The following is a 27609-nucleotide window of genomic DNA, read 5'->3' on the forward strand; positions in this document are numbered from 1 at the left end:
GTTCTTATCTACGATGTCCAAATGGCCCAAGGGGTTCACCAGGGGAATAAAGGCTACTTGTGTTCTGTAAATGCTGACATCACATGGTTAGAGGAAATCAACCTGGTAAGTTGGAGGACTGAGCGGGTCTGTCTTTGGAGGCAGGGATTGAGTGATTGCCTGGCTGTATTGCACCTCTGTGTTGAGAGAAAAAAGTGAGAGTTTGCTTATTTTATTTTATTTTATTATTTTGAGGTTGCTGTATTTTAAACAGAGCAAAACGTTTTGTGTGCATCTTAAATTTATTGTATTTTGTTTGCATGCAGCTGATTTCTTTCTTGGGGAATGTTTGCCCGATGCCATTCAAAAACCCGCCCTCAGAGAGCTTGTAATCTAGAAGGGGAGACGGCATGAGCCCTGGTCTGGAATCTGAGGCTCTCCTCAGTAAGTTGAATTTATTACTTCTTTTAAGAACAAAAGTATAAATAAAAATTGGGTCATGGCCCAGATGACAGAAACGAGAACCTTGATTTAGAGGTTCCTGTTTGCATCTCTGTAGCCACCTCAATGCACGCATTTGGTTTGTTCTGAGCCTGACCTGTGCGCAGAAGTCTGGAGTCGGACTTGGGTACTGCACTCTAGCAGAACTAGCGCGCTGCTTCCCCTGGGTGCGTCTCATCACGGGTAAGCCGTTGCTTTGCATTTCTTAAGAAATGATTCAAACTTTTCAGAAGCTGGTTCTGAAGGTTTTAATTTGATGGCCACATTTGCAGGGCTCTCAACCTTTGCTGGAAGGGACTGCCGTAAGGTAGGCTGGTGGGTGCAGTTTTCGTTTCTGTAGTGTAGAGTCACTTCTGTTAAGATCCTCAGAGAATAAAGGGGAAGAGGTTTGCTCTTAATGAAAGAGTAGATGATGATGGTGGTGGACTTTAGCTTATAAGTTGCCTCTGTTTTTAGGTAGAGCAGTGACTGACTAGTCCTCCTGACTAGTTGTCCTCCTGACTAGTTGTCCTTCAACTCACAGCAGCACTTGTCCCTCACCAGTTCCTTTCTCCCAATCCTAGACAGGCCAATATTTTTTTTTTTTTGAAGATTTATTTATTTATTAGAGAGAGGGTGTGTGCACTAGCGGTGGGGGCAGAGGGAGAGAAAGTCTCAAGCAGACTCCACGCTGAGTGTGGAGCTGGACATGGGGCTTGATCTCACGATCCTGAGATCATGACCTGATCTGAAACCAAGAGTCGGAGGCTCAACTGACTGTGCCACCCAGACGCCCCCAGACAGGTCAATATTTAACCTTAAGAAGTCAGGAACTTAAACCTCTCAGTGTCCGTATTCGTCATGCTCTGATCTCATGAAGGCCTATTGTAGGGTGGTTTAGGTGTAACCCTGAGGAGGGAGCAGCAGTAATGACTTCCAAAGTCCCCCTCAGGTTAGAGGGTTGACCAATGTCATTGAGATTCTCTTACAAGGAGCCATGTAACCTCCCTGCCCGATGTAGGATAAGTGGTCTTGGAAGGACCAGAAGTTCGTGCCTTAGGGTGGTTACATGGATTCATATACCTAAAAACAATGAGAGCCTGGAGGTGCGCAGCCAAGAGTAAACTGAGGGGACTTAGCATGGGGGGGCGGTGGGAGTGGGAGGCGGGCTATGTAAGGGAAGCCTGTGCGGTTGTCTGTTTGCTCAGTGGCTGGTTGTCCCTCTGGGTTGGTGGGGTGGGGGTGGGGGGGCAAACACCTGCTCTCAGACAGCACCTCTCCCTATTTTGTCTTGTGATAACGTAATATTCGGGGGTCATTTTCACATCCTGTGTGGTAGTCTCATTGTCATGAGTCTCTTTTTTGAAGATGTTTTGCTGTCATCATTGTGCCAAGGGAAACAATTCCTCTGCACTGTTAATGATGGGAAAGGGGATCCTTATAGTTACAACTCCCGGGGCTGATAGAAGACATTTGCCAGGAGTTCTATTGTGAAAGCGCCATGAGCTCAGGTGCAAATGTTTGGCCAACATATGAGCTGCCTTACTGTGCAGAATTATCTCAAGAACATCTGCTGGGGAGATGTCAGGACCTGGAGAAGAAGCAGTGTAGAAGCTGAGAATTTAAATGGAGTCTTATTATGAAGGTGCTGAAGGAGCATCTGATGCTTTGGTTGGATTTCTAAAGACTGAGATTCATTTATATAGATATTCTGTGTTTGTATATGTAAAATTCTGAATTTCATTATTCAGATATATATGTTCAGGACATATATATTCGGCATACACACACACACACACACAATAGGAATTTCTGAATATTTGCCAACTAAAGGTAATCAAAACTTGACTAAAGTGTCCTTGGCCCTGTTAGGTGTTGCTCTCTCTTTTGACGAATGGTTCCCAGATCCCCCCTGGGCCTCCCTCTGTGCTAGCCCTGGACATGCAGAGGCACGTAGGCTCAGCTCTTGGCTTCATGGAGCTTATCATCTTGGGAGGTGAGGGTGGAGAGCAAGACTTTAATCAAACAGGCACACAAATAAATAGATAATTAGAGATTGTGACAAGTGCCCTGAAGGAAAGATAAATAGTACTGTTAAAACTTGTGGCTAGGAATCTGACCTGGTGAGCGTGGCTCAGGAGAGAGGTCCCTAAGGAAACCACATTAGCTTGCGATCTGAAAGCTGAACAGGAGTTCATTGGGTGAAGCCGGTGGGAAGAGCATTCAGTCAGAGGAGCAGATTCATCCTGTTGTGATAAATGAAGTTCAGAGAAGCTGGGCTCTAAAACATGGGATAGCTTCACAAACATGAGGAACAGTACCGCGTTGTGAGGGGACAGGTTCTGATCCGGAATGCCTGGGTTTAAATCCTGGCCCTGCCCCTTGCTATGCATTATTAGGCGAGTCACTCCAGTCTGTGCCTTAGTTTCCCCATCTGTGAGGGCCCACAGGGTTGTCGTGAAGATCAAGTGGGTCAATGTGTAAGGTGCTCAGGCAGTTCCTGGCACATCGCCCTCTGTGATTTATTGCATATCAACGACTGATTTCTAGCGTGCTCCTATATTAACTAGGGGGGCCGAAGAAGTCCGGTCCTTTCATGTTAAGGATGAGGCCCAGGGAGATCGAGCGATTTCCCAGAGAGCAAAGAATTAGTTAATAGAAGGTCTGACCCAGGAGGAGAATTTTTTTTAGAAATTCAGTGCTTTTTCCATGAATTCATTGTTTCTCTCTTCATTTACAGAGAGTTCTAATGGTGCATATGAGTACTTTGAACCAAAAATGGTATCTTCTATTCATTAGATTGCACATTTTTAAAAAATTTGTTTGAAAATGGTTGAGTGTGGCTCTGAGTGACTTGAGTTTGGTGACCAGGTTCAGAGTCTCTTTGGGATCGCCGGTGTTGTCTTAGAATAGAATGGCCGGTTGTAGGAGATCTAAGTTGATTTCAACGTGATGGTCACATCGGCAGCCAGCAGCACTTACCCAGCATGTCCCAGCATATGCCAGGCACTTTCCCGGGGCAGTGGCACAGGCCTGGGACACAAGAACGTATGGTCCTTCTTGAGACTGTAGACTTAGTGGGGTTTGGTGTAGACGCGTAAATCAGTTGTTACTCCTCCAAGTAGATGGTGCATTGCTCTGGGGGGATGTACAAGAATGGTTTGCTGGACAGAGGAGGGAGCACAACCAACTCCCTGAAGACGAATGCATCCAGAATGTGCAGGGGTCTCAGAAATCCAGATATGATGCATTAACACCATGACATGCTATAAAGGAAGTCCTTTATCATGCTCACCCAGGTACTTGGGGGGTGGGATGGGCATCAGAGCCAGAAGAGGACTGTGGCTATCTTGAGAGAGATCTGCCTTTTCATCAGGTGTACTTATGTTTGGGGAAACTTAATGTGACTTTTGGTATATCTGAGTCAGTGTTAATTATTATCTACGTTGTGATGGGATTCAAAAATTGAAACTTGAAAGTTTCCAGTTCATTCTGATTCACCATTTGCCATTCTTCTAAAGGTAGATGTTCAGAACCCAAATCTCTCCTAACACAACAAATTCTATTTCCTATCTGATTTTAGGTTATGAAAAATAAGATCTTATGTGGTGATGATTTCTAACTTTTCAAAGCACTGTTATCTACATTATCATATTTGATCCTTGCATTATTATCCCCATGTTATAGGCAAGGGGACCGAGGTTGAACAAGGTCAACTGACTTCTCTGCATAAATGGGACCTAGGGTAGGACTTCCTTGAACAGTTTGACCCTGATTTTCCAGATGGAGGATTTTGTTGGTTAGAACTCAGGTAAGGACTCTCTTAGGTAATCATTTTTTACAAGTTAAAATGACCACCATATGTGGTAGACTTCCCAGCAGAGCTGGGTAGGGTACTGTGATGGTATTACACAAAAGAGACCTTTCCTCCTTGAAGGTTCTAGGTAGAGTTCCTTCAGTGGCAGGATTTTTGGGGTGCAGGGATCATGGCTGAGACCAGCCACAGTAGGTGGTAGGAACCCAAGGCTGGTTGGATTGCAACTCCGTGGAGTTGGTCTTCTTCTGTTTCATTAAGAAAAATGTGGGGCAGGGGCGCCTGGGTGGCTTAGTCGTTTAAGCATCTCACTCTTGGTTTTGGCTCAGGTCACAATCTCAGGGTCCTAGGGTTGAGCCCTGCATCAGGCTCTGTGCTGGGTGTGGAGCCTGCTTAAGATTCTCTTTCTTGGGGCACCTGGGTGGCTCAGTCGTTAAGCGTCTGCCTTCGGCTCAGGTCATGATCCCAGGGTCCTGGGATCGAACCCCGCATCGGGCTCCCTGCTCATTGGGAAGCCTGCTTCTCCCTCTCCCACTCCCCCTGCTTGTGTTCCCTCTCTCGTTGTGTCTCTCTCTGTCAAATAAATAAATAAAATCTTTAAAAAAAAAAAAAGATTCTCTCTACCTCTTCTTCTGCCCCTCCCCACTCTTTCCCTCTCTTAAAAAAAAAAGGAAGTGGGGAAAAAGGGGCAACCCCCCCACCAAAACCTCACCATGGACATTTCATGCAGCTTCTTTCTGCCACAGAGCTTGGTGAATACCTTAACTGGGTTGAAAATTTTCTCATTTGTGTATCTCCTTTCCCACACGTCCTGAACATTATCTGTTTAAAAGTGGCAATTTTAATTTAGTTGGAGAGATAGGCAAAACTTTCACGCTGAGTCTCCTGTAATCTCCTGTTTGTGTGAAACCGTGAGGTTGTAGGATCGCTAGGGTTGTCACCTCAAGAATATCCTGAAATTAGTTGCTTTTTTCCTCTCGAAAAGCCACTTTCATCTAATTTTCCCTAACAGCCAGTCTAAAGTGGCCCCCAAGCGACTCTCCAAACACCGCTCTGTTTTGTTTCATCATAGCAGATTCCAGCATCTGCTACTTTCTTGTTCATTCATTTGCCTCTTTTTTTCTTCCCCCCTCCATCTCCCCCCCGCTTACAAACTGCACGTGAGCGGGGACTCTGCCCTTCTTGTTCGGGGCTGCATCCCAGAGCCTCAGACAGAGGCTGGCCCACGGAGACACTGACTGTGGGTTTGCTAGATTAACAAACTTCTCTTGATGCTGTTTTCTGATTTTTGTTTTCTTTTATCTAAAGATTGAAAAATTGGTGAGCAGCATGTTTTGCCCACTGAAACTCATCCTGATGCCAGTGTTACTGGGTAAGTAGAAACCAAGGGATCAAGGAGGGGACTTGATTTCTCATAAGTCTCGTGCATTGTCAAAAGCCAATTTTATATATTTTCGTTTCCCCCTTGGTTTGTTGAAAACGGGAAACCCTAACCTGGAACTTCAGAGTTTTGTTGGAACAGCTGTTTCGAAGCCAGGGAGCAAGCTCTTTCTTGGAAAGCTGAATCTTCCTGTGTTTCTATTAGACACCGAAGGCCTTTGGGTCCTGAGCTGGGGGTTCTGGGACTTTCCTGTGTGCTACAAAGAACATGTCTCCCTGGGATTCCTGCATTCTCAATTGTGACTTTAAAACCACAGCTAGTCTCAGATTAGGAAATGAAATCACCAGAGAGCCCCAGAATCCCTGCAGCCCCGTGTTCATGCTTTTGCCATTCCAGCCTTCTTGTGGTTCCACAAATGTGCTGAGCTCTTTCACAATCTGGGGCAGTTTCTTTTGCCAAGAGCTCTTCTCTCCTCACCTTCCCCGAGCAAGCCTGCCTAAGCCTTCCTTACCCTTCAGGGTTCTCTGTAAGCTCCACTTCCTTCTAAAAACCTCCTCGGGCTGCCCCCGCAGGTGGGGTTGGACTCTCCCGTTCTCGAACCCTCCGAACCCTCCGTGCTCAGGGCTGCTGCTTGTGGTTCAGCTCTTCTTTCTAAGTTGTTCATCCTCTCTCCCTGCCTTTTCTCTTTATCCACAGATCTAGCTCTGTGGGAGGAATAAATGACTCAGGAGGTGCTTTGCTCTCGTCGTCTCTTATTTTTCTCTTTTTCATTATTATTATTATTATTTTATTTTTTTTGTAACTGGACATGGTAACCTAAATACCGACTCAGCCAAGTACAGAAAGAACTAACTGCCTTTGCTCTAATTCCAGGAAACATAGAGTGTGCACACACAGGCAGGCAGACAGACACACAGACACCCCCCACCCCACCCCCCGGAAAAGAGGATGTATTTAAGAGAATTTGTTTTTACAGGAGCTGGGCTGTCACGCTCTGGGCAGGGGGGCTTTAGGCATTTGCTCAGAGGTGCGGGAAGCAGCCCTCCCAGCCTGAGTTAGCAACCCAGTCCTGGAGCTAGTGGCTTGCTGGCATCAGGGGGTTTGTATTTCTTTGTGGAGAGGTTTGTCCTCCTCTGTAGAAAGTCTCATTTTCTTCAGCCATTTCTCGACCGATGTGAGTTTCTCTTCGCTCCCGCTCCCGTGGCCACTTTTGCTTTCTAGCTGCCCTCCACCCCTCCTGCCACACACAGCGCTCCCCAGACTCAATTACTTGCGCTTCTTACACCTTTAACCACACATCAAGCTGCTCAGTTCTTCCTTACAGGAAAATTCCAAATAGGTTTTGGAGCTAATTTTGATTTCTTTCAAAACAAGCCCCTCCAAAGGGTTTGGAGTTCATGTTTTCTTTTCCGTCTTCCCTACCATGTGCCTGCTGTTGGGCAGGAAGTTGATGCTCTTCTCGCAGCTTGCGTGGAAAGACTGGCACACTTTCTGTTTATTCCCACATGCGTTCACTTGGCTTTTCCTCCATATAAACTGGCCAGCATCTAAACGTGTCTTTCTTGATGTTGTTGTCTCTTTGCATAGAGCACATCTTGTGAAAACAGAAATAGCCATGTAAGGGTTTTCTCTTTTAGTGAAAAGAGAAATGACTTGAGCAATATACAGATAGCGGAGTGGTGTCATGCGTGCAAACCACCCTCAGGCTGAAAAGCCAGGGCTGATGGCAAAGCTGGAATGGGAAGGTGGGGAGAAGACAAGCACAAAGGAAATTCAAGTGGAGAGCCGTGCTTTGTATTGGCCTCATTTTTTTTTAAGAATGTTTTTCTTTTTCTTTTTTTAAAATCTTATGTATTTATTGGGGGGGGAGGGGCAGCAGGACAAGCAGACTCTGGTTTGGGCACAGAGCCTGATGCCGGGCTCGATTCCAGGACACTGAGATCATGACCTGAGCTGAAACCAAGAGTCTGACACTTAACCGACTGAGCCACCCAGCCGCCCCTGTATTGGTCTAATTACGAGGACCTGCACGACAGCCAGAATCAGCCAGCCAAGTCAGAGATAAGTTTTTGTAAAGGAACTAGAAAAAAGGAAAAGAGGAAGGAAGCAAAAATACCTGTGAATAGGGAACCCATGGGAAACTAGGAGCAAGAGACATCTCATTTCCTGTTCATGGATGTCTAAATTTGTGACCTGAAAGGAGGATGTCAGGGTTTCTCTTCTTTCTTTAGAAAGGAGCTTGGAGAAAGGAATTCTGGGAAATGGGGAAGGGACCAGTTAGGAGAATGGGAGCAGATATGCATTTTTGCAGTATGAAGATTGCAGAACCCCTCTGACTTGGGAGGCCTGTGTGTAACTAGAGGTATCTTTCTTACCCTTGGGAATGCCATGCTGGCTTGAGTGACGGGCCTCTGAGTACTTTGTGTCAGGTGATCTGGGGAGGGAAGAATGTAGAGTTACTTAATGTAGATTACTTAGTGATTAACTGATTTTTGTTGTTGAGGGTATTTGTCTAAATGATGTCTCCTCTTGCCTTTGACTTCTATAGATTATTCCTTGGGCCTGAATGACTTGATTGTTTCCTCCCTTGAGCTAACAGTCCCTGTGGGTGATTCAGCCCTGCTGGGATGTGTTTTCCAGAGCACAGAAGAGAAGCGTGTGACCAAGGTAGACTGGATGTTCTCATCAGGAGAGCACGCCCAGGTAACAAGGAGGAAATATTACCGTAGAAGCCCCTGGCCAGTGGTGTCAAGACAGTGAGGGGAGAGGGAGAACCAGGTCATCAGGTGCCATGAGATGGTGTTGCAAGAGTTTGGGCTGTGAAGCTTGTCAGAACTGGGCCTCTTCCTAGCTTGGCCCTTTGGCTGTGTAATCAGCTGGGCAAGTTACTCAACCTTGCTGAACTTCAGCTTCCTCATCTGTGGAGATTGAAGGTCATTATCATAATGGTAACGCTTACCTTTGGGTCACTGAGAAGTAATGGACGACATGCACATAAAGTTCTTTTTGTTTCTTTTCTTGATGTCTGCCCTTTGTAGAGTAGTATAGGTGGGTGGGAGGGCTGAGGAAGGTGAGAACATTGGTCTAGACAGAAGAGGCATGAGAATGATGTCACAGGAATCTTTTTTGTGGGGGAGAGGGCCAGATTCTTTGAGCATTCCATGCCCCAGAGTTCACCTCTTTCTCCTTCATGGGGCTGCTTCAGGTGTTCAAGTGTTAGGATCAACTGATACAGCATGGTCTTTCATGGGAGCTCTTTGGAGTGGGAAATAGTGTATAAACCTCATTAGAGGTTCTGTGGAGACATTTGTATCTTAGGATCATTTCTGAAATACATCCTAAGTAATGTGTTACTAACAGTAAGGTCCTGAAGTTTGCTGATGAAATGTTCTTTCTGTAGCTCATAGCATGTTTACTATAATGCTACTCTCACTCAAATTTTTATTAGTATTTTTTATTATAAGAGGGATAGGCCCATGGTATAAGTAGAAATAAGGATTTCCCAGGGCTCCTTGTCCCAGCCTGGAAGCCACTCCCTGATGATGACTCCTTCACAGGCTGTATGATATGCTGCCTGGAGGAGGGCAGAAAGGGGAGGAGTGACAGCCAACATGCCAGCCAAGGATCGTCACAACTCCCAGTCTGGGGGATTGCATCATGTCTTTGAATGCCATCCAGTCTGGGGGCCATGGCAGAAAACAGGGTGAACATGAGACAAGGTTTTCAAAAGTTCAGATCCCCAGAGTGGTCTTCAGAGTGGGCATTACATTTTACCTTAAACTGTAAGAAGTGAATATGCTTCACCGTTTGTCCTTGTATAAAATAAGGTACTGGGCCATGTCTGAGTTAGAGCGTTGCCTGGCACATTATTATTATTTGCTGGGTACTAAGTACTTTTTTGATCATGATGATGATGGTGGTAGTGGTGGTGGTGATGGTGGTGGTGGTGATGATGATGGTGGTGATGGTGGTGATGGTGATGATGGTGATGCTGGTGGCGGTGATGATGGTGGTGGTGATGGTGGTGGCAATGATGGTGGTGGTGGTGGTGATGATGGTGGTGGCGATGGTGGTGGTGATGGTGATGATGGTGGTGGTGGTGGCGATGGTGATGGTGGTGGTGGTGGTGATGCTGCCACTGCCACAGAACAGGGTCTTTTGGATCCAGACTCCTAGGTCTGGTGCCACTGACTCTAGATTTTCCCCAACGTTGTGCTGCCCTCCAGGATGATTATGTGCTGTACTATTACGCCAACCTCAGTGTGCCTGTGGGGCGCTTCAAGAATCGTGTACGCTTGGTGGGGGACATCTTACACAATGATGGTTCTCTCCTGCTCCAAAATGTGGAAGAAGCTGACCAGGGAACCTATACCTGCGAAATCCGGCGGGAAAGGGAGAGCCTAGTGTTCAAAAAAGCCGTGGTGCTGCATGTACTACTGGAGGAACCCAAAGGTATGTGAATGCTCACTTAGAGAAGGGTGAAGGGGCAAGAGATTCGGCGTGCAAAGAAGGAAGGGAACTGATTTTGTTGAACAAATGCCAGCCTTTGGTCTAGGTACATACCAGAGAGTGAATCCACAATAATTGGTGCTCTTTCAGGATGATTATTTTATTTTATTTTATGGTTTTTAAAAGATTTTATTCATTTATTTAAGGGGGGTGAGGGGAGGAACAGAGGGAGAGGGACAAGCAGACCCTGTGCTGAGCTCGGAGCCCCATGTGGGGCTTGATCTCACGACCCTGAGATCATGATCTGAGCCGAAATCAAGAGTCGGACGCTTAAAGGACTGAGCCACCCAGGCACCCCAAGAATGATTATTTTATTACCTTACATGTGTTCCATTCTCATGAAAATGCTGTGTAGGAGGTATTGATCTTTTCATTTTGCAGATGAAGTCATTGAGGCTTAGAGAGGCTTAGATGCGACTTGACTAAGGACACATATTTATTAAATGGCATATCTGGTACTTGAACCCTGGCATCTCTGACAACAAAGTCCCTATTCCTTTTACTCTACCCTGGTACTTCCCATCAGTTATCCACATTGATGCCATGTCCGTATCTCGTAGGTTCCCTAGGTAAATGTTCTGGGGGATAGAAAAGAGATGAGATCTCCCTAACTTCTCTGGTCTTCGTTTTCCCATTTGTCAACGGAGAGTGGCTTCATAGACTGGTGGTTTTAAACTGTGCCCTGTAGAAGCCTGAAGGTTCAGCAAACCTGGTAGGCTGAACAAAGGGTGGGAACAGGGCAGGGGGTTAATAGAGGACTGGGTCAGGTCCAAAGTCCTTTCTCTTTTTCCTGTTTTATTCATTGGGCTGCCAGGTAAGGATTTGTGTAAAGAAAGAATTCTGCTGCCTTAAAAAAAGTTTGGAAACTGCAGAATAAGATACATTCTTTAAAAGTATGCATTGAGGGAATAGTCTGTGGCCCCAGGAAAGTTTGCGGTCTAGTTAGGGAGCTAGAATCTGGACCTCCTCCCCTCCCCCAGCTGTTTGGGTCCACTCTGTTAGTGAGCTCCTTTGGAGTACCCGGTGCGCCTCTTCGGTGACACTTGTAACACCTGTCCAGTTGTGCCTTCCCTGGTCGTGTGGGTCTGTATTCTTTGTCCTCTGACCAGCCTGGACACTATGCCTGGCACAGAGTAAGCAGTCAATAAACATTTGCCAAATGAGTAAATTTCTTGAATTAGCATCCCTCACTTGAATCCAGTTTCTAAAAAACAGAATTGTAGAAGGAATTGTAGAAGGTGGCCTCTGGTGCCCTCTCCTCATTTTTAGTACTTTTTTTCTTTTCTTTTTTTTTATTATGTTAATCACCATACAGTACTTCATTAGTTTTTGATGTAGTGTTCCATGATTCATTGTTTGCGTATAACACCCAGTGCTCCATGCAGAGCGTGCCCTCTTTAATACCCATCACCGGGCTAACCCATCCTCCCACCCCCCTCCCCTCTAGAACCCTCAGTTTGTTTCTCAGAGTCCATAGTCTCTCAGGGTTCATCTCCCCCTCCGATTTCCATTGACATTTTTCTTTTGATTTTCAAAGCTGTAGTTCTCCAGAAAGAGGAAACGAATCAGCTGTTTCCCCAAGGATTATCTTTGGGCTACTCCTTTCCACTTTGTCTTCTGATGCCTTGCCCGGACACTTGTCCATACAAGCATGGTCTACAAAATGGGCGTCTTTTCCCTCTTTGAAGAGACACAGAGGGCATGAACCGAAAGGAGCATCCATGGAAACAGGCTAGAGCAATTTTAGGGTTAGTCACATCCTTCCTCAGTAGCCAGTGGAGCAACCTGTATTTTTCCCTTCTAGCCAGGAAGGGGGTAGAGCCAACTCCTCAAAATGTGCCTGGTGGCCACTGGAAAGTTGTTCAGCTTGTCTGATGGAGGTTGTCTTCCCCCATGTGAAGCCATCTATACTTTTCTCTACAAAGTTTACTCGTCAGTTTATAGTTGTTCTACTCCTTCACTTCCTTTTTCTCATAGTTCTTATTTTAAATACTATAGGCAATACTCTTTAAAAAAATTTTTTTTAATAATTTTTTTAAAGATTTTATTTATTTGAGAAAAAGAGAGAGAGAGAGCATGAGTTGTGGGGGAGGGGCAGAGGGAGAAGGAGAAGCAGACTCCCCACTCAGCAGGGAGCTGGATGCGGAGCTCGATCCCAGGACCCTGGGATCATGACCTGAGCCGAAGGCAGACGCTTAACCGACTGAGTCACCCAGGCGCCCCTATAGGCAGTATTCTTGCAAATAAAAATAACAGTAGCTTCCTCTACCCTTTGCTGTAGAATCAGCTGTCCTTCCACTGATGGGAGGTGGCACACTATAGTGATATTTTCTTCCCTCAGGCCTGGGTTTATGTGCTGGCTCTGCCTTTTACGGGCCACGTGCCTTTGGGCTCTCTCACCTTCTTCCTCTGAAAATGGGAGAATAACAGTGCATATCTCAAAATATTGTGATGACTAGCTGACATGCTACATACAAAGTGTCTGGCACATGCCTGCTACAATGGAAGGTGCAGAATGGTTTGGTGTTTATTACTGCATTTTATTTTATCGTATTTTTTTTTTCTTAGTAGGCTCCATGCCCAGTGTGGAGCCCAATGTGGGGCTTGAACTCACGACCCTGAGATCAAGACTTGAGCTGAGATCAAGAGTCAGACGCTTAACAGACTGAGCCGCCCAGGCGCCCCTATTACTGCATTTTAAAAATATAGTTCAGTTCTTAATGTACTGTTGGATTTAGAGGGACTTTCACTCCCTACCGGTATTCTTTGGAGTGAATTTTTATTACTTACAAAATGATTCCCTCCATAGAGTTTCAAGTTCCTGTTTTCTTTTGCTTTCCTCCTATTGTGCATCTCTCCTGCTGGGCAGGAAGTTCATGTGCTCCCAGAGAAACAATTCTGATGAAAAGGTCAGGTTATGCACTGTGTTTGTTCCTTCATGAGCTTTGCCTAATGTTCTTTTGAACAGTTAAGACCTAGGCTTGTGTCTCCCTAAATACCATCCTGCCTTTCTTTTCTTAACTGACTTTGTGGTTGATTTGTGTAGCAGATTATTGAAAAATCAGAAACATCTTGCTAATTTTTTTTTTCAGGAACCCCTCAAAATGACTTATGCAATAAGCATATGACGGGGTCAGCTGATTATACAAATAAGCAGAAGGAAGAGCCTAGGAGTTGGGAAGCCTGAAGCAGGGGGAGAGAGATCTTCTTGCGGGGCGAGTGGGGGCAGGGATTGAAACAGAAAAAAAAACCAAGAGGAAAGCTGTCTATTGTCTTGGCCTAATTAGCAAGCAGTCCTGTGATCTGTACTGTAGCCAGAAATGTCCTAAGCAAGTCCTAAGACAACTTGTAAAAAGAATAAAAGAAATTGAAGAAAATCGCCTGTGAATCAGTTTTTCAGCTAGAAGAGCCAGTGGGTTATACATAAGCATGAAAGTTATATAACTTTCTACTTCCTGTTTATGTTCAGCAGATGTGGGTGTCTAAGTTGGTGAACAGAAGGAGGGGGCCTCAAGATTTTCTGTACTTTATTTTTTTTTATTATATTATGTTAATCACCATACATTACATCATTAGTTTTTGTTGTAGTGTTCCATGATTCATTGTTTGCGTATAACACCCAGTGCTCCATGCAATACGTGCCCTCTTTAATACCTATCACCAGGCTAACCCATCCCCCCACCCCCCTCCCCTCTAGAACCCTCAGTTTGTTTCTCAGAGTCCATAGTCTCTCATGGTTCGTCTCCCCTTCCGATTTTGTACTTTCTTTAGTATAGCTTGAATTGGAGCTGGAACTCAGGAGAAATTCTAGAAAAGGGGAAGGAGCAGGGAACTAAAGGGAATCACAGAGCGTTTATTGTAGTATGAAGACCCATCAGAGTTGATGTGTGTGGGCAGCCATGGGTACTCTCTTATTCATGGAGTGTCCTGGGAGTAAGAGGCCGCTGGGTACTTTGTCCACACAGGATCATCTGGCTCATCTGTGGAGTGAATGTGTGCAATATTTGGTGGTGACATTGATTTTATGGCTGAGGATCTTTGGCTAAACATGATCTCTTCTGGAAGTTCTTTGACTTTTGTAGATGATACCTTGGGTTTGACTTGAGTTACCATTTTATCCCCAGAGCTCATGGTCCATGTAGGTGACTCGACTCAGCTGGGGTGTGTTTTCCAGAGCACAGAAGAGAAACGCATGACCAAGGTAGACTGGACGTTCTCATCAGGAGAGCACGCCAAGGTAGGGAGGAGGAACCATCAGTGTGTAGTAGAAGCCCCTGGCCGATGGTGTCAGGACAGTGTGGGGAGAGGGAGAATTTAGGCCCCAGGTGCCATGCCGTGCTGTTGCAAGGGGCTTGGGTTTTGGAGCTTGTCAGAACCGGGACTCCAGCTCAGCCACTTGGCTGGGCAACTTCAGCTTCGTGGTGGGAAGAATGACTCTCATGAAGATGACAAAGAAGAGGATGATATTCCTGCTGCTGCTGTTCATCTTGTAGGATTGTCAAGACACATATACTAGATCGTCCGTGTAAAGTATTTGTATGTGTCTCGGCCACTGCATTTTAGTTTCCTTCCTCTTTTCCCTTCCCCTCTTTGTAGAGTCTATGGAAGAAGGAGGGGGATGACTTCTGTGGCCTTGTCTCTAAGCTTTGGGCTAGGCATAAGAATGATTGCATTCTTATTTTTATTTGGGTTAATTTGGTAAGTTTTCTTCTGTGCTCCACTGCCCCACTTATGGGATGGAGGGAATTTTCTTTGTCTTTATGGGTGCTCCCGATGTTGGGATTAGAAGGTCCTGGAGGCCAGGGTATGGAGTGGTTCATGGGAACTCTGAAGCAGCAAGTGGCAAGTTAGTTCACTAGACTGTTAGATGTCCTCCGTGCATGGTGATGTACATACGGGTCAAGGTGTGTTGTGGGGGATATCCCAGGTCACTTATTAATAAAAATTAAGGTGCAAAGGAGCTTTTCTATTAAGACATATTCCCAGTCACCCCTATAAACAAGTCACTTGATTCCTGTATGCTGAGTGGGGGTGAAAGGGTGGCATCATGGTGGGGGATGGGGAATTCCATGTAGTCCCAGGTTCACCTCTGGGAGCCCGTCATGTGTTTAGACGTCAACCACCAAGTGAGTCACAGCAGAAAACAGGTCGCAAAAGAAATTTTGAGCTGTGAGTTCAAAACACAAGAGAAAAGATATTAGGGACCAGGTCTTTTCATTCATGTTTGTATCTGTATACCCATTTACTTTTCTTAAAAGCTTTTAAAAATAGTAATATTTACTTCCCTTTATAAAAAATTCCAACACTTACTCATTTAACAACTATTTTAAGCACTGGTGTGGCAGACACTCAGAGCTCCTGCCTTGATGGGAGACTTATGATCAAGATCAAGGGAGATACACAGTAAAATAAGGAGGAAGTAAATATGTGGTATGTCAGGTAATAGCAAGAGCTATGGAGAACAAGAAAGTGGGCATTTGAGCTTCTTGTTTTACATGGATGGTCAGAGAGACCTCCCTGAAAAGATGCCATTTGAGCAGAGATCTGCTGGAAGTGAGGGAGTGAACCATGTGTATTTCTGGGGGGAAGAGTATCCCAGGCAAAGGGAGTAGCAAGTGCAAAGGCCCGGAGGCCAGTACTCAAGGAGAGCAAAAAGCCCAGTGTGGATGGAGTAAAGTGACCCAGGTAGGTGAGGGAAGAAAAAGTAGAAGATGAAATCAGAAAGGAAGATGGAGTGGGCAGATCATGGAGGGCCTTGTACTTTTAGTAGAAATGGGGGGCCATCGGAGGGTTTGGAGTAGAGGAGTAGCATGATTTAACTTCTATTTCTAAGGGCTCACCTGCTGAGAATAGACTGTAGTTAGGAGTAAGCAGGGAGACAAGTAAGGAAGCTCCTTGCAGGAATTCAGGTGAGAGATGAGGTGGCTTGGACCAGAATGGTAACCATGGAAGAGTTGAGAAATGGCTAGATTTTGGATTTGTCTTGAAGGTAGAGGTGACAGGATTTGCTGTGGGATTTTCAATGTGAGTTTAAGAAAGAGAGGAGTTAAGGATGACTCCAAGATTTTTAGTCTGAGCATCTGGAATAAGGCTTTGCCGTTTACCAAAAAGAGATGGACTGGAAGGAGCTGGTTTGGGGGAATAATTTGGAGTTGAGTTTTAGACATGTTTCAAGTGCCTATTGGAAATCCAACTGGAAATGCCTTAAGAAGTAAAGGTGTACTTTTACTTCCTTTTACTGGAGAAGTACAAAAGGGAACACCCCTTGTCCCCCTGTCCTTCCTTATCCCTCTCTGCCAATGGGACAGTGGTTTGGTGCGTCCTTCACAGCTACACATGCTGTGCGCGCACGCGTGTGCATGACTCATGATGCCTCATACTGTCTGATCAGACCTTCACTGCCCACACATACAGGGCCCTATAAGTCCTGAGAGCCCCCCACTCAACCTTCCCCATGCCCTGTCTTCCTCGGTCCTTGCAATCTCATATGTTGCTTTTCCCTTCTAGGAGGAGGTTGTGTTACGTTATTACCCCAAACTCAGTGTCCCTGTGGGGTACTCCGAGAACTGGGGCCGCTTTCAGAACCGTGTAACCCTGGTGGGGGACACTTCGCACAATGATGCGTCTATCTTGCTGCAAGGAGTGAAGGAGTCTGACCGAGGAAGCTACACCTGTAGTATTCACCTGGGGAACCTGACCTTCAGGAAGACCACCGCGCTGCACGTGATCGTGAAAGAGCCCCGGAGTATGTGACATTCGGTTGGGGAGGGATGAGGGGCCTCGTAGCTAGTAGGCATGGCAGGACTAGGGTGAGGCCAGAGAGGCATCTAGGGTGCAGAATTGCAGGAGGCATGACTCTGAGGTGCTGTACTTGCATATCCTGATACAAGTCCTTGTACCCTGGACTTATGTGACCTTCACAGTGATGCCTCCTTCCATCTGGAGCCCTAGGCACCTTGCTTGCCTCCCTCTAGTTCTGGCCCTGCGGGTACCTCAAAGACGAGGGAGCTAATATTTGGTGAACTCCAGCCTTCGGCCAGAACTCACTCCCTGCCCGTGTAATATACCGATCTAAAGATGCAGGAGCTCAGAGATGGACTGGAGCTGATGTCCAAGGTCTTTTTTCCTCGGATGCTGTACGCTGTGTAGCAGAAGGGAAAATGACCCTGAGCTGGTGAGAGACAGCACAGAGCAGACAGAAAACAGGAAGGGACCAGAACCCCACATAGAGGTGTTCTCTGATGAAAGGTTCTCCATCCCGGTAAACATTGTACATTAAAGCCAGTGGTGTATAGAATAAAGACTCTTTATTGTGTGGACCGAGAGAGGTTGATAAGTGAGGGGTTAAAGTTAAACGGTAACATAGTTAACAGTCAGGATGTGGCCTGTGGACTTTGCCTTTTGCTAGAGCCCTGCGCTGGGGGTTGGCTGTGGTTTGTTGGGGGCAGGGATGCGGGTGAGGAGGGAACACACCTCACTACCTCTGACCAGAGACTTGAATCTCTGGAGACGCCTTCTTGTAAGACATAGCAAAGGGTCCCAGCTGGAGGGGGAAGAGGGACAGATGGATTTCTTCACTCTCAGAAGTCTTATTCCCACTTCACAGAGAAAATACATACCATGAGTGGGAGCTCACTCAACCTCCAAGCCCCGCTATCACCCCCCCACCCAGGCCTAACTACATCTGCCCGCATCCTCACCTCTCTGTCTGTCCCGCCATGCCAGGCTCCCTTCCGCCCTGGGCTTATCCACACCTCTGTGCTCAGTTAAGTGCTCATTTTCTCTGTCTCAGGAACCTCGCGCTTTCTACTGGCTTCTGCTGTCCAGCCTATAAATACGCTCACCTCAAAACAACAACAACAACAACAACAACAACAACAAACAAAAATAGGGGCACCTGGGTGCCCTTTTGGACTTCCCATATGGACTTCCATCATGGCCCCCATAGCAGTCTGTGGTTTTCCGTCAGTCAGTTGGGCATCTGCCTTCGGCTCAGGTCATGGTCCCAGGGTCCTGGTATCGAGCCCCGCATCGGGCTGCCTGCTCCGCGGGAAGCCTGCTTCTCCCTCTGCCTCTGCCGATCCCCCTGCCTGTGCTCACGTGTCTGCTCTCTCTCAAATAAATAATTAAAAAAAACCAACAACAAATAAATATGCTCACCTCTTCCTCTCACCTTCTGTCCTTGTCTACTTTAGCTCTCATCCTGTGTCTTCTTCTTAAAACAGAAATAACTCACATCCTATACATTCACCCATTTAAAGCCTACAACTCAGTGATTTTTAGTATATTCAGAGTTGTGCGTCCTTCACCACAATCAATGATCTATTTCTTTCTTGACCCAGCCAGGTAGCTTGCTAAGAGGCCATAATGTGGTGCCTCCTCTCTCACTTCCCATTAATGCCTTAGTGCATTGCATCCCTGCTTCTGCTTCTGCCTCTGCTCCGGCTTAGGTCACCAATGTGGCTCTAATTACCCACCCTCAGCCTTCTTTGCCCGAGTAGTATTGGACACTGTATTCTTTATTTATACAATATATTCTATGTTGGATTCATTCTTCCTTCCTTCTTTCCTCCCTCTCCCCCCTCCCTCCCTCCCGCCTTTCCTTCCTTCCTGTCTAATCCATGTATGTATCCATCAAATTCTAGCCAAATATTCCACAGATACTTCAAATGCAACATACCCAGACCTCCTGCACACCTCTCCCCAGCTCATCTCCACCTCAGTCAACACCTTCACCATCTACACAGCTACCTCGCTGGGTGCCTGGGAGTTGTACCTCATTCTTTCCTTTCCCGTGACCCCCCAGTCTCACAGGTCAACCAGTCCTGTCATTTCTACTACTGACTTTGAGTCTGCCTTCCTTCCAGTCCTACACCACGCTCTAGCTGTCTTCCTCTCTGTCTTGGCCTGTAAGCTTCTAGCCGGTGTCTGCTCTCATTCTCCGCCCCTGCTCGCATTCTCCCTGCAGCTCTCCGTGCCATTTGCTCTAAATCACAAATCTCAACATTCTTTCCCGGTGCTCAGAGTCTTTCAGTGGTTGGTTTCTCCATCATTTACAGAAAGAAAGCCAGACTCCTGGGTGGGATAATCAAGGCCCTTCATGACCGAGACTCTGCTATCTGTCCAGCCTAATTCCCCACCATGCGCAAAAATGCAGCCTTGAGCCAGACCCCTGGAACTATTTCTAATTTCTGAACGTACCATCCTCTTGGGCCTCCAGACCTTGTGTGTGATGCGCCCCCATCCTTTTCCATATCGTCCGCCGAACAAACTTGATGTTTCCTGAAGACTTTTAAACTTTAAAACTGTTGTTGAGAGATTCTCATCTGTTCTGCATAGAATTGGTACCCTTTTGGACTTCCCATATGGACTTCCATCATGGCCCCCATAGCAGTCTGTGGTTTTCCGTCAACATGTTTGTCCCTCTCCTTGAAGGCAGGGACCATGCATTATTTGTCTTTGAGGCTTCCTTGCCTAGTGTAAATGGCACCCAGGAGTGTTTATGTACGTATTTAGAGTGAATTGAGGAAATGAATGAAGGGTACCTCTTCATTGGGTGGAAGTGTCTTACTTGGTATCATGACTATGGGGCTGAGTGTTGTACCATATATCCTTTTGAAACCAACCACTTTCTTATAGAAGGATCTGCAGCCTCTAAAACGTCTGTTATTTTAAGATAGAATTGTTAATGTCAAAGGAAACTCTGCTGTAGGTAAAGTGCTATTCTCTTCTCCCACCCACCTTAATCTACACTGTAGTTAGGGATAAGCAAGGGGCCAGACCTGGTTCTGTATCGAATGGGGACAGCTGGAGTCCCAGTGTTTCAGCATGGGGTGGAGTCTGGCCTTCTCCCCCAACTTCCTGACTTGGCTGTGGTTACTTGGTATAGAACTGGTGGGACTCACAGCTCTTTTCTGGATTATTGAGACCCTCTCATTGTTTTTCTCCTTTCCCAAGCATTGGTGACCCCAGTAGCCCTCAGACCTGAGATCCTGGGTGGTAATCAGGTGGTGATCATCGTGGGGATTGTCTGTGGCACTATCCTGCTGCTTCCTGTTCTGATATTGATCGTGAAGAGGACCCACAGGAGTAAGAGGTACAGGGCTGGGTTGGGAGGCTGGTGGTGCCTTGAACCTGAAGTGGAAGAGTGATAGGGTCCTAACTATGCCATTCTCACAGAAGGGGGTACTTTAAAATAGAATCGTCCATGGTTGTCACACTAGATGTCATCTCTGTAGTGACCCCAGCCCTCCGCTTGCTGTGTTCCAGAAAAGCCTTGCCTGTCCCTACACCCTCCTCTTTCATTTTGGTATTTTACAGAGATTGTCAGCTCTTTTGTAAATGGTGGTCTAAGGGGAGCATGATTAAGAGTATAAATCATATACAAGAGCTATAAGGTGCCGTTCAGTGCCTGAGAGAAATGGTTTTTGAATTATCCACAATACCCACTTCATAGAGAAGGTCGGATCCTGAGGGTTGTCGTTGACTTTATTTAAGGGAGCACATTCTAGGACGCCTGGTGGTTCAGTCGGTTAAGGATCTGACTCTTGATTTTGGCTCAGGTCATGATCTCAGGGTCGTGGTATCTGAGCCCCACGTTGGGCTCCATGCCCAATGCAGAGTCTGCTTGTCCCTTTCCCTCTGCTCCTCCCCCTGATCGTGCTTTCTCTCTCAAATTAATAAATAAAATCTTTTAAAAAAATATAAAGGAACACATTCTAATTCTGAGAGGGTATTTTTGGATGGATGCCCTAAGTTGTTGTTGAAATGTGTTGTTAAAGTCTTGAATGCATCCCCCCTTCTCCCAGTGTCTCCGAAATGCCCAGATGCCCAGACATAGCAACAGTGTTTCACTGGCCATTGGCAGGCCCATGTCCCTCCATTTACCCAACTGTCCATGATGAGATACATTGCTGGGGCAAACTGGCTCTCTTGCTGAGATGCTGTCATTGGGCAAAGACCCCCATTACCGGGTGCTGCCTTCTGAGTCTCCTTTCCCATGAAACACGGACTCTGCAGAAAGTGCTTTGCCTGCTGGGTTTGCACTTCCGTTTCCCAGGGCCTCTCTGACTTGGTTTGAACTTGGCTGGCCTCTCTGAGGGTCTTTGCTCTGGGCATGCAGATGGCCCTGAGCCCAGAGTTAGACAGCTGTTATCGACTCACTGCCCCACCCTGGGCCTCAGTCTCCCTCAAAATGAAATCAGTACTTCCATGTCTACTAGCTTACCCTAAAGAAACAATCAGACTGATATCCTGAGATTTGTAAACACAGTTGCTGTAGCCCTGATGATAATTAAACACTGAAATCATCCACAGTGACTGTCAGCTAATGAGTCACTGAATCAGTATTCCACTCAGTGACATAACTGCACAACCCTGAATGTAATGGCATGGGAAAATGTCCCATGTGTAATATGTAGTATGATCTCAGTTTTATAAAAAAGAAAATTATATAATGCTCAGTGTAGCAGCATGTACAATAAATATATTTTGTGTGAGCGCACGTTCCTGCGCTGAGAAAGAATAATTCCAAAGTCTCAGTAGTGCTATTTGAGAGAAAAGAGAAGATGGGTCCCATGAGGGCAGGAGGTTTACTAGGACTTCAACCTCCAACTCTCTCTGTTTCTTTACTATTTGAATTATTTTTACAATGAGAACACACAACCTTATAACCAGAAAGTATGAGAAAACTATTCCCTCCACTTTGAGACAACAAGAAATACGGTTTCTTTTCTAGCTTCAACCCTGATATTTATTTATTTATTTTTTTAGCTCTACCTTAGGCCAAAACAGAAAAAAGGGAAGTATATTCAGTGGCAGATGCAGAAGGCAGATGGTCAAGAGATCAAAGGCCAAGGGCTGGGAATGGGCCAGCGAGCTGGCGGCTGGGGATGGGGAGGGAGGGGGGTTGTGGCGCTAAATCTCCTTGGCCACCTCGCTCGGGGGGAGGAGCCCTTTGAACTGGGTGTCGCTGAGCTTCTGTTGCCCCCTGCTGGCTCAGCTACATCTCCCCAGTCCTAGGTTCTGATAACATCGAATCCCCAGGGCGGCGCTCGCTATTAATTCACGTAAAACTGTGTGGACAGAAAGATGTTAGCTAGGTAATAGAGACCTCGAAGCTGTCTAGCCCAGACTCCCTCCAGAATGCCTCCCTGCTCTCCACCAGAGAGATGCACTTCTCAGATTTCATGGTGAACTGGGGAGTCTAGGGAGAAGAGTTCCTCTTCTGGGGTCCCCCTCTTCACAAGGCTCTGTGGGGTCTCAGGCAGGCCCCCTTGAATATATAGTGCCCACCGGCTAATTCCGCCTGCTTTTCCTGCCTTGCAGCTCAGTAACCTCCACAACGCTGGTAAAAAACCTGGAGAACATAAAGAAGGCTGATCCAGAGGTAAGGGAAGAACTCAAATCTCCATTTCACTGCTGTGCCCAATGAGGGTGGATACGGCTCCATCCAGGTGGAGTCACTGTCATTCTGCGTGGCCTGTCTTACTTGGTGTTATAGCTCAGCATGCTGGCCAGTGCTGGGCACAGAGCAGGGGCTCGGGAAGTCTTCATCACCAGAGTGAGAGTCCCCCAGGAGGGAGTGGGGTGGGTCCACGGGGCCTCCTGGTAGGGCCACAGGAAAGAGCACTGGACTCAGAGTCAGAAAATCCACGTTCATGGGATGCCTGGGTGGCTCAGTCGGTTAAGCGTCTGCCTTCGGCTCAGGTCATGATCCCAGGGTCCTGGGATCGAGTCCTGCGTCGGCTCCCTGCTCAGTGGGGGAGTCTGCTTCTGCTTCTCCCTCTCCCTCTGCTGCTCCCCCTGCTTGTGCTCTCTCGCTCTCTCTCTGACAAATAAATAAATAAAATCTTAAAAAGAAATCCCTATTCAAGCCCAGCTCTGCCACCTCCCAGAGCCACACTTTTCTCACCAGTAAAATGAGGATGAGGACAAACAAAGTTGACCTGTTTTAAGGTTCAAATAACCTGATGATCTGCAAGGGCTTCATAATCTCTGGGCACTGTGGAACCGTAAGGGATAATTGTGGTATAATCAGGAGTTAAGTGAAGGAGTTAATGGTTCAGATTAAATATTCGGGGACCTTAAGAAAGAGGATTGGGGCACCTGGTGGCTCAGTTGTTAAACGTCTGCCTTCGGCTTGAGTCATGGTCCCAGGGTCCTGGGATCGAGCCCCGCATCGGGCTCCCTGCTCAGCGGGAAGCCTGCTTCTCCCTCTCCCACTCCCCCTGCTTGTGTTCCTTCTCTCGCTGTGTCTCTCTCTGTCAAATAAATAAATAAAATCTTAAAAAAAAAAAAAAGAGGATCAAGAAGAACTTTTTCTTCCATATTATTTCTTCCATTCTTCTGTTTGTAACAGAGCTATAAGTAATTGCTATTAGGGTCTGAGAAATGAATTCGTTTCCTTAAGCTCCCTTTCCTCCCTCTCTTCCTCCCTGCTTTCCTCGCTCCCTCCTTCCCTTCTTTTAAAAACTCCTCTTGGAATATTTACTTTCCCATCTTTTGCCCTGTTTGTGACCCAAGAGTAGGATTTTGTCACAACATAGTGCAAGGGCCTCCAGAAGGCCAAGAGTTTGTCACTGGATGACATCACCTCCCCAAATAGTGACAGGAACATGAATCACAAAGTACCACCGACCTCACAAATGTGAAGTCCAGCGAGGTCTGTCCCTGCCCTATAAACCCTCTGAAGAGCTGACCCCGGTTAGGTGCTGATCAGTGCCATCCTGCCATGCCTCTAATTAGAAGGAACTAAGCACAAAGTACAAATAATCTGGCAAGATAAGGATTCCCTGCTGCTACCCAAGTGCCCATCCAAACGAAGAGGTCTGTCTTTTGAAGCAAAGAATTTGGTTCTTAAGATAGAGCTTTTTGCTGACTAGCCAATTTTCTTAATTTTCGGGAAGACTGGGGACTGAATTATCATTATCAATGATCATTTGCTAGCTCTTAATAATCCTCTGGTGTCGATGCCCTGTGAACAGTAGTAGGTGGCTTTTTACTTTGACACATAACATTTGCTGATTTTTAGTAACGTTTATACTATTTCCCCCCACCTACCCAGAAACATGTTTACTCTTCAGTAGCCACACGGGAGCAGACGGAGGAGGAAGAAGAATCCAGTGGAAAAGCAGAGGCCACCTACATGACCATGGTGAGAGCGCTTCTGGGCCCTGCTGGGCCAGGTGTCCGGAGGGTGGGGAAGGAGTTAGCAAAGATGTGGCACTGTAGCTAGATCACCCTGGGGGCGGGGGGATGTCACTCTGCTGAGGACAGAGATTTTTCTACGTAGTAGGGAAGTAGTACGTAGTAGGGACGCTCTGCTGGATAGAAAAGTAACACCAAACTTGCCATCATACCCAGTCTCGAGGATTTATTTATTTATTTATTTATTTATTTTAAAGATTTTTATTTATTTGACAGAGAGAGACAGCGAGAGACGGAACACAAGCAGGGGCAGAGGGAGAGGGAGAAGCAGGCTTCCCGCTGAGCAGGGAGCCCGATGTGGGGCTCGATCCCGGGACCCCAGGATCATGACCTGAGCCGAAGGCAGACGCTTGACGACTGAGCCACCCAGGCGCCCCCCCCCCCCCGCAGTCTCGAGTATTTAAAGGTCATTAGGGCTAAAGATGATTGATTTTAGTGGTGAAAAGAGGCACCTTTGTCAGGGAGAAGCGAAGTGCCTCTGCCTCATTAGAGATTGAACACAACCTAATAGAGAGGGTACCACATAGATCCTTGGACAAACGTTGTGTCACAATTTTCCTTCCAATCTGAGAGTCCCTTCCAATTCTTACGTTTTTAAATTCTATGGCTTATGCTGTTTTGACATAATGTGATTGCCGGGAAGGCTGCATTCTGTATAAAAATATGGAGTCGGATTCCTGCTTTCTCCTTCCTCCACTCCCAGGGAAGTACAGCACCTAGAAAAGGCACCCGGCATGTAGTGAGTAGGAGTAAGGACAGAAGGAGCGAGCTGGCAATGGGCACGGTTCTATTTGTAGGCTAATAATAGGCACCCAGGCCGTGAAGGGAGCCGTGTTCTGCTGGGCTCAGGAAGGCTGGCCTCCTCCGTTTGGGGGACGGTGGCTTGTGCTTGTTCTCATCACACCAGCACTGAGGACACATGACTCCCGGATGATGGCAGCGGAGAAAGATCCTGCTGAGGAAGCGTGAGGTCAGGGACCTGGCCGGGTTCCACCCGGTGAACCAGTAGCCCCACTCTGAAGTCACGTGCCGTCCTGTTGCCCCCGCTGTTCTTGTCCCGGGATTACCACGGGATGCTCCAGGTGCTGCCAGGCTTCGTGTGGCCTCCTGGACACCCGCTGGCGACAGCTGCACGGTGGCTGAGAGCGGCCCCGCTGGCATGACAGCGGTGGCAGAGAATCTGGGAGGCCCCCCCCACCACCGTGTTCAGCAGAGGTGCTTGGATTGAAACTCTGCGGAGAACAGCACTTCTGTCATTTTGAAACAGGTCCAATGAGGCGAGTGTGATGAGAGGCCAAAGCCACAAGACTCAAAGGCCTGTAGAGGCCGGTCAGGTTGTTTTAAAGGCCGTGGGCCAAATTTGGGAAGCCTCCGGGCGAATCCCGGCCCGCAGGCCGCCTGTTGGAGACCTCGGGCAGAGAGGCGTTATTTGATTAGGGAGCAGGGATAACAACAAACCTTGGATTTTGTTGTTTTGTTGTTGTTGAATTGATTACATTTACTTCAGAGGAGGGGCACCGCGCCGTGTCCCCTTTCTGGGGCCGGACAGCACGGTGGTTAACATCACGAGCTTTGAGGTTGGGCAGACCTGGGCCCCCAGGCCTGGCTCTATGACTTAGACGCAGGTAACTTAGCCTCTCTGACACTCGGTTTCCTCATCCTTAAAATGGGAATCATAGTATCCACCTCCCGGGTGGCGAGGCTGTCACGCATGAGTGCTTGTGAAATTCAGAATTGGGCCAGAGAGATGGAAAGAGCTCAGTATGTGGTCACTATTCTGATGGAAATACTTACACCTGTGCTTTCTTTCTTCCCCACCCCCCTGCAGCACCCAGTTTTGCCTTCTCTGAGGTCAGCACCCAGTAACCCACCTGATAAACGTCAGCTGGGGGAATTCTAAAACCAGAGCAAGACCTTTGAGAAGAAAGGAGAGTTCCTTTTGCGCTTAGCGTGGCAGAGACTCCTCTGTGTGTCCTAAGTTACTGGATGGGTCGTTCCGGGACCCCCCCTGCCCCCCGAGTTATTCTCCTGCCTCATTGGTTGAAGGGCTGAAGAAGAAGGGTTCAGAACCCGGCAGAAAGACGGGACAGTTGGGAGGGACAGGCCCCGACGGAGGGAAGCATGGATGCCGTCCTTCTGGAGCGGGATGCTGGCCCTGGGGACCCTGGCTGAGCGGCCATGGCAGCCCCAAGCATTCCATCAGATCCTCAGCTTGGATGGTGTTCTTCATGGATGGGTCCCTGGGAAGAATTGCAGAAATAAAAACCAACCCAAATGATTCCTTTGGCAAATTACCCCTAAATAAATGTGGCTTGTGGAAACCATCCTGTTTGTATACCCTGGCTGAGGGGCAAGCGAAGGCTGGGTGAGGAATTTAAAGTCAGGAATGCCTCAGACAACTGAAGAGAGGAGAGCCATTCTTGGCTCACACTGGAGACCAGTGTTGGCCCTGGGACCGTGTGGGGGCAAATGGGTCGCAGTGGGGTATGGATACAGCTCGAGGATTTAACCCAGCCCTTGTCGGCCTGGCTGGGTATCAGAATGGCTGGTGGCTCTTTGCTGGGCCTTGCTGGAGACATCTGAGCTGGAGCTTGGGCATCTGTCTTTTTCAAATGTGGAGCTTATGGGCTGCCAAAGTGGACAGTCACTGATGTAGCTCTTGGTCTGAAAGGTGAGGTTCCTGTACTTTTTGGTTACCATTGTCAGATTTAATGAGGTTCTTTTGTTTTTTTTTTAAGATTTTATTTATTTATTTGACAGAGAGAGTGAGAGAGCACAAGCAGGGGCAGCAATAGAAGGAGAGGGAGAAGCAGGCTTCCCGCTGAGCAGGGAGCCCGATGCGGGGCTTGATCCTAGGACCCCAGGATCATGACCTGAGCCGAAGGCAGACGTTTCACGACTGAGCCACCCAGGCGCCCCTAATGAGGTTCGTTTTAAAGATCCTTTGGTTCTCGGGGCACCTGGGTGGCTCCTTCGGTGAAGCATCTGCCTTCAGCTCAGGTCATGATCTCGGGGTCCTGGGATCAGGCCGCACGTTGGGCTCCTGGCTCTGCGGGGAGTCTGCTTCTCCCTCTGCCTCTCCTCCCTTCTTGTGCTCTTTCTCTCAAATAAGTCAATAAAATCTTTAAGAAAAAAATAAATGAAGATTCTTTGGTTCTGAGCTCCCATTTCTAGCCTGGGCTCTGCTCAGGCCTCTCTTCCACCACCGAGGTTCTTCCTCCTTCTCCGCACCCCTCCC

At 47.2% G+C, this 27609-nt stretch overlaps 1 protein-coding gene and 1 long non-coding RNA gene across 7 annotated transcripts in view; one reads left to right on the forward strand and one right to left on the reverse strand.

The window, feature by feature from the left end:
- Positions 1–305: 305 nt before the first annotated feature.
- JAML (junction adhesion molecule like) lies at positions 306–26695 on the forward strand. Of its 6 annotated transcripts, XM_078058916.1 has the most exons (11): positions 551–663; positions 4147–4270; positions 5582–5645; positions 8203–8357; positions 9881–10106; positions 14288–14400; positions 16671–16908; positions 20121–20259; positions 22491–22551; positions 24229–24318; positions 24588–24730. In XM_078058916.1, exons 3-11 carry the CDS (start codon positions 5603–5605, stop codon positions 24699–24701), a joined length of 1179 nt encoding a protein of 392 aa, XP_077915042.1. In that variant the 5' UTR covers positions 551–663; positions 4147–4270; positions 5582–5602; the 3' UTR covers positions 24702–24730. The 6 variants fall into 6 exon arrangements, with proteins under 6 accessions (XP_077915043.1, XP_077915042.1, XP_077915044.1 ...); XM_078058917.1 differs by lacking the exons at positions 551–663; positions 4147–4270 and adding an exon at positions 306–423; XM_078058918.1 differs by lacking the exon at positions 5582–5645 and having other exon boundaries at positions 24588–24731.
- The window catches only part of LOC144379467 (uncharacterized), a 38000-nt gene continuing 25476 nt past the window's right edge, over positions 15086–27609 (reverse strand). Inside the window, exon 3 of the long non-coding RNA XR_013442600.1 lies at positions 15086–15330. This is a non-coding gene — a long non-coding RNA (uncharacterized LOC144379467). The remainder of the gene's footprint in view (positions 15331–27609) is intronic.

Source organism: Halichoerus grypus, chromosome 11, assembly GCF_964656455.1.
Source record: "Halichoerus grypus chromosome 11, mHalGry1.hap1.1, whole genome shotgun sequence".
In the NCBI taxonomy this organism is placed as follows: domain Eukaryota; kingdom Metazoa; phylum Chordata; class Mammalia; order Carnivora; family Phocidae; genus Halichoerus; species Halichoerus grypus.